This window comes from Coffea arabica, chromosome 3c (assembly GCF_036785885.1).
Source record: "Coffea arabica cultivar ET-39 chromosome 3c, Coffea Arabica ET-39 HiFi, whole genome shotgun sequence".
Classification (NCBI taxonomy): domain Eukaryota; kingdom Viridiplantae; phylum Streptophyta; class Magnoliopsida; order Gentianales; family Rubiaceae; genus Coffea; species Coffea arabica.
In genome coordinates, this window is record NC_092314.1 from 35,301,040 (window position 1) to 35,311,615 (window position 10,576).

The following is a 10,576-nucleotide window of genomic DNA, read 5'->3' on the forward strand; positions in this document are numbered from 1 at the left end:
GAAACCTGGGAAAGAAACGTACGCTCCTGAGACTCTCTCTGAATAAGCCAATAAGCAGAAAAGGAAAGAATCATTTCTTCCTATATTTCTATTTTCAGTAAGTAAGCTGTCCCTGAACGGCTGAAGTCAGCAGCCGTAGATTCCCCTACCGGCAATTTTCTCTTTCGCATTTTCTTTTCTCAGACTTACCCAAATATGACTCTACTTCTGTTTTTTCTTTTCTCTCTCTGCCCCTCTCTCTCTCTTGTGTGAGCTCAGCCGCAATTTTGCTTAGTTTCAAGAACAGCCCTTCATCTTTCTCTCTCTCACACACCACGCAACATACTCAGCCTTCCATTTTTGTCGACATCTATCCATGTATTTTTTACTTATTAACAGATGCAAAGTACAATAGTAAGTTTTTTCTTTTTCTTTTTTTTTATTTGAGAGAGTAGAGTAGTAAGATATTAGTCAAAGAATTTCTGGTCTTTTTTCGTTTTAGGCTGTTGCTTTATTCAGTACTGAGATTTTTTTTTTTCTATGTATGACCCTTTATTTTATGTATGTGATGAATCTGGACATGGTTTTATCGGAGTTTCTGAGCTATGTATTAGCTGCGCATATGGTAGAGAAGTGGGATTTTCATTTGATTTGTTGTTTGTTTGGTAATTCTTGGACTTTTTTGAAAACTCTTTTCCCAAAGCACTAATTCAAGGCTCTGTCCTTTTTTTTCCTGTTTTCGTCCCATCTTGCAGAATTCAGGCTTTTTATAGGCGGAAATATCTTTTGCCAATTTTCTGAATCCCTCAGGTCAGTCCTCCCTCAAAGCTGCACTTTGTTCTTTTCTGAGGCTCAAAGAATATAAAAGGGATTTAAGAAAACTTATTTGTCTGGTTATTGATGATATTTATGCTACAAAACTGGTTCTGGAGAGTGATTTTCATCATAGTTTTTCAGGGTTTGGTGTGGATAGCGATAGATTGGTCGATTGGATTTTTCAAGCTGGGAATTCTCAGTGGAGAGGAGCTGAGTTTAGATGAGTTTGAGGTTGAAATGTTGGGTTCTTGGCGTTCAAGTAGGGGAAGATTTTAGGGACGGAGGTTTTGGTTTGAGGATTTCGAGGATTCTTTAACATTTGCTGAACTAATATAGAAATTGGATAATCCTCTTTTGTGGAGGGTTGGATTTTACACTTTGTCTTTGCTTTTATAATTTTGGGTTGTAAAAATGGAGTACCCTTATCCATCTACGGAAAAGGGTGGTTTTTGGGCATCGCCTCGGGCTCAGAAAGATGGAAATGCATCATTTGATGGTGGTACTAGGACCTGGAATTTGGAAGATTCGTTTCAAGAATTGATGAATTTCGATGCATATGCCGGATGGTGTAATAGTCCAAGTTCAGCGGACCAGTTTTTCGGTCCTTTTGGTTTGTCTCCCATGAGTTCAAGTTATGTGCCTTTAGATGGAATGAACTTTGGAGAACAGAGTACTGAGGGCTTCCGGGTGGCAGATGGTGAGACCGGGGGAAGTTCTTCTTCTGGTGGGGAAGATAAAATGATCCGTCAGGATTTGGAGAACCGGTTCCATGTTCCGATGGATACAGCTAGTGAAGGGGTTGACCTCACTGGTCGAAATGATAAGAGCTGTAGACAGCATGATGATGATGTTGTGAACACTGTGAACTCTTTGATTTCAAGGCCACCTTCCCAAACTCTTCCTGAGAAAATGCTCAAGGCCTTGTCTCTGTTTAAAGAGTCAGCTGGAGGGGGTATTCTGGCGCAAGTTTGGATTCCAATTAGGGATGGTAACACATACATCTTAAGCACTTGTGAACAACCTTATTTGCTTGATCAGGCTCTCTCTGGTTATCGTGAAGTGTCCAGGGCATTCACTTTTTCTGCAGAAGTGAAACCAGGGTCTTTTTTGGGGCTTCCTGGACGTGTATTTGCCTCTAGAGTTCCAGAGTGGACATCGAACGTTATGTATTACAAGGAAGCTGAGTATTTGCGAGTGCAACATGCTCTTGACCATGAAGTATGTGGATCAATTGCTTTCCCTGTTTTTGAGGATGATTCCTTTGATTTGTCATGCTGTGCAGTGCTGGAACTTGTCACAATTAAAGAACAGCCACACTTTGATTTGGAGATGGATAGTGTTTGTCGTGCACTGCAGGTGAATCTTTGTGATCTTTTGTTGTCTCATATTGCTTCTAGATTATGTTACTTTATGCTTTTCTATCAGAGCTCGTAACTAGATAATTTGGCAAATTTGGTCTCTGTGTTACCTGCAAAACTATCATTGAGGGTGCTCAAAGAGATGCCATGTGGTGAAGTGGATGCAATGAACTTTAAAATGCTTGTGCATTTTCTTTTCAGTTCTTTTCTTTTTTTTTTTTGGGGGGGGGGGGGGGGGGGGTGGTTGTTGACGTTCAAGGTGTCATAGGTGCACTTAGTTCACATTGATGATTCCGTTTTGCCATCTTCAGATTATCTTTTAAATATGTAATCAGAAGTTAAGAGAGTAAAGCAAGAAGTTCATTGACCATACATGGTTAAGGAGGATGAGGGTCAACCTGAAGTTGGACTACTTGCTTCTGCAAACGAGAGTGGATTCTAGGGGAAGGAGATATTTTCATTAACTTTTTGAAAAAATATTGCTAAAGGTGAAGCTTTGAATGGTTTTCTGCTCCTGCTTTTCTGACTGTTTATTCTACTCCTGTTTTTTGATGATTGATGTTTTCTAAAAATTTCAGTCATTTTTGGCAGCTTAAGGAAGATGTCTTCCATTTCCGGGCCCATATACTTACCCACCCAACAACCCCCCCCAAAAAAAAAAAAAACTCAGCCTGTTTGCTGGACCTCCACAGTTTTGAAGCATCTCAATAGCTTGATTAGAATGAGTATTAACTGTGACATCTACGAATATGAAGCAAATTTATGGAACTTATCACTAGGCATGATGGTTTTCTATGATGCTTTAGCTAAACTGTCCACTATTATCTGTTACTCTTTTACCGACCTTGACTGGAAAGAGAAAGTGGGAATGGGAAGGCAGGATTTCTCATGCAGCTGGTCTTGCCTTTAGCATGATTAAAGGTGCCAGGGAAACCAAAGTTGATGAAACTTGTTTTTTAAGTATGGAATTGCACAGTGTACAAGAGATTAATACATAAGCATAATTAATATATATTACTATTGAGAAAGCTTTACAGATTTGAAAAGAAAGTTACTTGTCATGATGATTAATACTGTCAGAATTCCCCATTGGTGATTTGTTTTGTAGGAAAATTTTGGTACATACAGATTTTGCAAATATAATCTGTGATACCAAGGGTCCTGAGGGTGTAGGCTAGGGAAGCCAATGACTTCTTCTGATTAAAAAATTGCATGGATAACCTGCCGCCTGCTTCTTAGAGATCATGTTAAACCACATATCTGTTTGTTGGCCATTAAGTTAATTGTGAAGATATCAAGTTAGTTATGTTCATTTTTCCATTTTTTTTTTGTTTCACTTGGATTACAAACTGAAGAAAGGTTGAATTGATTTTTGTAATTCAACGTCATACTCCTTAAATGTTTATAGTATCAATTTGTCTGTGTCTTCTTTTCCTTTCCAGATATATTTTGTGCTTGCATGAATAAGTTGGTAATCAATTCAATGCTCACTTATAATCTTCTATATGTAGGAAAAATTTATTTAGTATGACTAACATCTTCTAATCACCTTTTTCATTTTTTTGCCTCTTGGAGGACAATTTAATTCATGAAACATTGTATGAAAAGTGTCAAGCTTAACTGTTAGTTAATGGTTTCATAGTAGTTAAGTGGATTGCTACACATTATAGGGATAGTGGAGTTCGCTTGTCTATGGAAGTATTTGTTAGCTAAGTGCAATATATCCTGCTCTTTGTACTATCTTTTAGATGCTTCTAACATGTGAGCAACATAAGTAATTTGTATACAAAACTCCACATTCGTTTTTATTTAAAATTCCCAATGGATGGCTGTTGATGCCTGTTGGTATGTACACTGTGCTTTAGGTGTAATCTGAACTTTGGTTGAATCAAGTACCCTTCCATGCATTTGACTATGCTATTTGATTGGACAAGTCATTAACATGACTTGGTGCCTATAACTGACCCAATTTTGTGGCTTGTCGAATTGAAAATGCCAAATTGTTTTTAGTGTGATGGCAGTAAGCTGTAACACCAAATAGATACATGTTATTTCCATGAGAAGCTAATCTGCTCTCTTGTGTGAATCTTGTGTTTTGCTTAGAGAGAATGGAATTTACTTTTGACAGATGGAAAGAGCAATAATTGATGTGTGTTGCAGACAGCAGATCAAGAACCTCTGCTTCTGACTATGAATATAGTAACTTCCTAGACTCAACTGCCTCTTAATGACAGTAAATCACAGACCAAGAGAGGACATTTTTTCCCATTGAACATGGGTCCTTTGATAAATGATAAGATGAATTGGTAAAAAATTTGCAATTCCAATTGATTAATTGTCCATACATGTAAACATTCTTCTTTGTATGACAATAAGAAATTAAAATTATGGGAGCATTTATGTAAGACACTGCAAACATGGATGTGAAAGCTCATAATTCTTTGTTTCAATTTTCTTATCATGATTAAAGAGAGTCATGAAAATGTTAATTGAAGTATTTGTATTATTGTTGTTGTAGACATGTCTAGTTTTTGCTTGGAATTGGCATAGTATGTCCTAGGGAATCTGATCCTTTTTATATTTAGACACTGGTTATTTTTTATTTTATTTTTTAGCCATGAGATGTATAGTAAATTGGTCTTTTAACCATTTGCAGGCTGTAAACTTGAGGAGTGCTGCACCATCTCGACTATATCCCCAGGTATCATGAAGATTTCTTGATTGGAGAATTAAACTCTATTAGGAAAAAGAGAATTAAACTCTATTAGGAAAAAAAATAGTCTTGCATGTTCAATCTAATTGGATTGTAATGCGGCTTCTGCTGTTGGATGATTTGCAGTGTCTATCGAAGAATCAAAGAGTTGCATTAGCTGAGATAACTGACGTTTTACGAGCTGTATGTCATGCACATAGGTTGCCTTTGGCTCTGACATGGATTCCATGTAGTTACACTGAAGCTGTTGATGAACCTGTAAAATTACGTGTTGGAGGAAGTGCTGCCAGTTCTAATGAAAATTCCATACTGTGCATTGAAGATACTGCTTGTTATGTTAATGATCAAAGTATGGAAGGATTTGTGCATGTGTGCATGGAACATTATCTTGAGGAAGGACAAGGTATTGCTGGGAAAGCTCTTCAATCTAATCATCCATTCTTCTTCCCTGACGTGAAAGATTACCATATAAGTGAATATCCGCTTGTTCATCATGCACGTAAATTTAACCTGAATGCTGCTGTAGCAATTAGGCTAAGGAGCACGTATACTGGTGATGATGACTACATATTAGAATTCTTTCTTCCTGTCAATATGAGAGGGAGTTCAGAGCAGCAGCTTCTGTTAAATAACCTCTCCAGTACTATGCAACGGATCTGTAGGAGTTTGCGGACAGTGTCAGATGCAGAATTGATTGGGGGAGACGATATTAAAGTTGAGTTGCCCAATAGGTCAGTCAATAACTTACCTACAACTGCATTACCGAGGAACTGCTCTCAACAATCTCTGTTGAATAGCAATTCGAGTTCTTCGGATCATTTGTTCACAGGTACATCTGAGACAAAGAGTTCTCATAAGGGAGATACTGCTTCTGGTGAGCAGGTATTCTGCTTTCATTACCTTTCTTGCCTTCTTATTAGATTTTAGTACTTCTTTAATCCATTGTTCTGATTTTGAAGATTTGGGGCGCATTTGTTGTCCGTTGAGTATGATTTACTCTGAGGAATTTAAGATTTTATTAGATACTAACTGTAGTAGCTTAAGTATTACGATTGACATTATTTTAGTCGAATTGTCTCAATTAGTTGCCATGATATGTTTAGCTTAGAAAGAAAGAGGTTCATGTTTAACCTCAAATACGATCTCTTGTTTCTTTTTCCTCTTAATCTTTCAGTATTATTTCTAGTTGTCCTGATATGTGCCATTTATTGCTTTGATTTCCTTCATCTATTCTCAGTCCCTGTGGGACATATTGGGGTTATGTTTGAATTCTTTTATTGTTCTCCTCTAGTTGATTTCAAGTGCTTCATGAGACCCAAGACTCTAGGCCTTTCAGTGATAATGTATCTTTCTGATTATTTAGTATCTTGTGTCTTATATTTCTTAGTTACAGTTACAGTTGAAGATGAAGCAAATTAGTAACATGCAGCTTAATTGACAAACCAAACATGATTTTGTCGCCTGTATCTCTTGTCCTTTTTATCAGTTGAGGGTGGAGTTTGGTTTCAAACAGTAACCTCTTGTTGGTTTATAGCTAGCCCTGTTTCAAAACTGATTTTTCTTGTTCTAAGACATTCACGTAATTCCATTTCCTGGAATAATTTCATATGGACATTCAGTGACACAACAAGGCCATGGATAACTTCTGGCTGTATGTCTCGCCTTAGGATTAATTGTTCTCGACTTCCAAGTATTTATATTCCATGTTACATAAACTAGCTCATATCATCGACCAATTGACAATGTGTTACTTGACTTGGGTCATAATCCATCTTAGCTCATATCATCTTTGTAAACATGCTTTTAAGTCCTCCCCCATTATGTTATTTAACCAAATCAAATTTGACAAGCTACAATTAGGGTTTTACATATTTGGGAAAATAAAAAATTCATATTGTACAATTAAAAAAGCAGTTAAGCTCCTGCATGTGGACCCACCGATATGCTTGGGTAACATTTATTGCATAGATGAGGTTTTGTAGTGAGCCCCTTCCTAGATGATGCATGATGCTGTGGAGCCATATAGAGAATTCTTGTTATACCATCTTCTTTCACTGTACTCACTAAAATTCTGCTTAATGTTATGTCTGTAACAGGGATGAAGATGAACCCAATATCTAGAGAAAGCCATGAAGTTTGGATTCCTAACCATTTTTCTTTCTTGTTAACTCTAGGAGGTTGAGTAATTGGAAGATTTATGTTTATTTGGTGATTAGCCAGTATAGGACTAAGAGCATTGTTTATTATTCCTTCCTATGATATTGTCAAGGATTCTTTTTTGGCTTCTTCATACGATGTCTGGAGCGAAGTTGAGAGGTTTGGAGTGAGGGAGAAGCTCTAATTAGTTGTTTTAAACAGCAGTCACATGCTGCCTAGGAGAGCAAAATGAGATGAAAATAGTAGAGTTACTATATGTGGTATAAAGACGCTTTAAACACTTGTATAGGATAATGTTGCTTAGCAATGCATAAAGACTAAAATTTCCTTTTTCTTTCAGATATTTGTGATTCATTCTTTTTGGTGGTTGGTGGAGTTTGATCCATCTATTGCTTCTTGGTTTTTATTGTAGGCAATGGCTGGACCAAAAAGGCAATCTGAGAAAAAGCGAAGCACAGCGGAAAAGCATGTCAGCTTAAGTGTTCTCCAGCAATACTTTTGTGGGAGCTTGAAGGATGCTGCCAAAAGCATTGGTGGTGAGACTTCTTCCTCATTTTCATACCAAAGTTTATTGTCTTTGCCTATACTAGAAACTATGTTGATTGCTTTTATAAGAACTGTGTGAATGGAATTTTGAGAAGGATGTCAACAAATTAAACTTTGATCTTTAGTTTCTTGTTCCTTCTAAAGTCTTTCTACTTGCTACCTACATTGTTAGCTACCTGTGAATTGAAAATGGTTCTATTTGTTTTTTTTTTTCCCCTTGTTTTTGGACCTGATACTACTTTGTATTAACTGCTCAAGTGCTTGTAGTGAATAATGAAAATTATAACAGCAACTGCATCACACTGATTTCAACCTGCTTTATGTGGAATTGATGGAAAGCAGTTTCTATTGGCCCCTCTTGCACCCACATTGCTTTTCTTCTCTTGTGACCATGTAGAAAGAGGGAAACAGGGGCAAGAATAATGTAAATGGAATTTTGTTAACTTAATTCCCTTTCTCTGGAATGATGAAATGTTTGTCACTGGTCACTCAGTGCTTACAGTTTTGTTTCTGTTTTTGCAGTTTGTCCGACTACACTAAAAAGAATATGTAGACAGCATGGCATCTTGAGGTGGCCATCCCGCAAGATAAACAAAGTGAATCGTTCTTTGAAAAAGATCCAAAGTGTGCTTGACTCTGTTCAGGGGGTGGAAGGAGGTCTGAAGTTTGATCCAGCTACTGGGGGCCTATTGGCTGGTGGCTCTGTCATCCAAGACTTTGATACTAGAAAAGGCATGCTCTGTCCAGTAAAAAGTGCTTCTCTCAGAAACCCTGATTCACTCACCCAAGATACAACTTCTGCTTGTCAAACTTATTGCATGGATGGCGAGAATTCTGTGGTCAAAATGGAAGAGTGCGATATGGATGCCATTGAAGTGCAGAATGCTAATATGCTGAGTCCAAACTCTCGTAAGGAAGCAAGTAAACTGCAATCAAGCACAGTAGTATGCTGCAATGACACCAAACTGGCTGCATTAGATGCAGGGCAATCACAGCCAGCTAGTCCTTGGCCATATTCTGGTAATGCATCTCTTGATTCTTACCTAAAAAAGAGTAGCGACAAGGAATGGTGTCTAAATGGTGATAGGCAGAAGTTAGGTAAATCCGACCATCAGTTAATTTCCCTTAGTTCGAGCTCTCTTGTTGTTGTTGATGAGATTGAGGCGAAGATGAAGAGTGATAATGGATTGGATGGTGATGACGGAGGCCTTGAATATAATCAGCCTACCTCCTCAAGCATGACTGACTCATCAAATAGGTCTGGGTCAATGATGAATGGCAGTTCATCAAGCTCTAGAAACTTTGGTGAACAAAAGCATTCAAAAAATGAGTCAAACTTCGGAGACAGCAGTTCAAAACTGACTGCGAAAGCTACGTATAAGGACGATACGATTCGATTTAAATTTGATCCTTCTGCAGGATGTTTACAACTTTATGAAGAAATTTCAAAGAGGTTCAAACTACAATTGGGGGTGTTCCAGTTGAAGTACATGGACGATGAAGAGGAATGGGTGATGTTGGTAAGTGATGCAGATCTCCAAGAATGTCTTGAGATCCTAGACTTTCTTGGTACTCGGACTATCAAGTTTCTGGTACGAGATACACCTCAGACCGTTGGCAGCTCAGGTAGCAGCAATTGTTACTTGACAGGAGGTTCATAAAGTCAACGGCGCAGGCTGATAACTGTTGTTTCTTGAAGTGAATTATGTTGGCTTCGAAGCTGATCTCAAGGAGTGACTAAAAACATCTTGTTTTGCACTCATCTTCTGGAGTTTTGTCTTTATACTGGTTGTGCCAATTGTACTTTGGCTGAAAAACCAAGCATATAAAAGAATAAGAAGGAAGAAGCAGGCCAACGGCTAGCATTTTTTCCAGTAAGGTTTCTGATTGAAATCCATCCATGTCACTAGATCTTTTTTTTTTTTTACTTTTGTACATGTAGAAGTTACTGAGGTTTGCAGTCTTTAGAAGAGCTAGGCCGCTAAATGTTTGTGTTCTAACCCATTCTGTATAAAAGTTAGGTTAAAACATATGTAGGAAAGTATGAGAGTATCAGGGGCTAATATCTCTGCTAATGTATGTTTTTGTATGAAAGGATAGTAGATTTGTTACTTTCTGTTTCTATTTTACCCTATTTTGTGCTGCCTTGTCGTTGTGCATTAGAAGCCCTTCCAGGGCAAACCTTACTGTTGTTGTTTTACATTTGGTGACCCGAAATGTTTCACAAACCATAACAATAGAGCAATTGATATGATCTTTTCTAGCAATTTTAAAAGCATCAAGAATGATGAACTAAAGGTTTGAGTACACAAAAATCTCCAGTGGCCTGGCGAATTTGAACATTACTTCATTCTAATTTTATAACCCTAACTTACCCTTTCGTGCGTTGAACTTGTGTATAATCGTCAAGTTTTCTAGTAACAGTTTTACCAATAAAACAATAACGCTATTAGCCAGAAGGGTGTGTTTTGGAACCTGATTACTGAAAAGGGTATAGATCAAAATATTTACTGTGATAGGCATGAAATCTTCAAGTAATTTAAGATCGGATAAGAATCAAGTAAGCTGTTTACCTTTTTTCTAGGCATGTTAGGAGTTTTTCAAATACTATAAAAATTTAAAAAATACTCTAAACATTATTTTGAATTCAAACTCATTACTCTTTTATTTGATTGAATTTAGATAAATAAATCTTCCCAATTCTCACATAACTTGTAAAATGCCAAAAATGAGTAAAGAAATAATGAATAAAAATTGTAGGCAACAAACTATATATATGTGTGTGTCTATATACACTGACAGTGTATACACTATTAACGTTTGATCCATGGCACATGTGCAAAAATTAAATTTTAAATTTAAATTTTGTATAGTTGTCATTCATCTAACATTGACAGTATATACACTGTCAGTGTAAAAAATATTAATTCATATATATATATATATAGAACAAAATATTATAGTCCATATTCAACTCAATTCACATAATATGAGTTCAAGCCAGTCA

At 37.0% G+C, this 10,576-nt stretch overlaps 1 protein-coding gene across 3 annotated transcripts; it reads left to right on the forward strand.

The window, feature by feature from the left end:
* Positions 1 to 252: 252 nt before the first annotated feature.
* Positions 253 to 9,680, forward strand: LOC113734975 (protein NLP9). 3 transcript variants are annotated; one of them, XM_027261773.2, is made up of 7 exons: positions 253 to 393; positions 735 to 789; positions 937 to 2,151; positions 4,810 to 4,854; positions 4,993 to 5,748; positions 7,436 to 7,559; positions 8,092 to 9,443. In XM_027261773.2, exons 3-7 carry the CDS (start codon positions 1,207 to 1,209, stop codon positions 9,228 to 9,230), a joined length of 3,009 nt encoding a protein of 1,002 aa, XP_027117574.2. In that variant the 5' UTR covers positions 253 to 393; positions 735 to 789; positions 937 to 1,206; the 3' UTR covers positions 9,231 to 9,443. The 3 variants fall into 3 exon arrangements, with proteins under 3 accessions (XP_027117574.2, XP_071938674.1, XP_027117575.2); XM_027261774.2 differs by lacking the exon at positions 253 to 393 and adding an exon at positions 464 to 604 and having other exon boundaries at positions 8,092 to 9,680; XM_072082573.1 differs by lacking the exon at positions 253 to 393 and having other exon boundaries at positions 396 to 2,151; positions 8,092 to 9,680.
* The last annotated feature ends 896 nt before the right edge of the window (positions 9,681 to 10,576 follow it).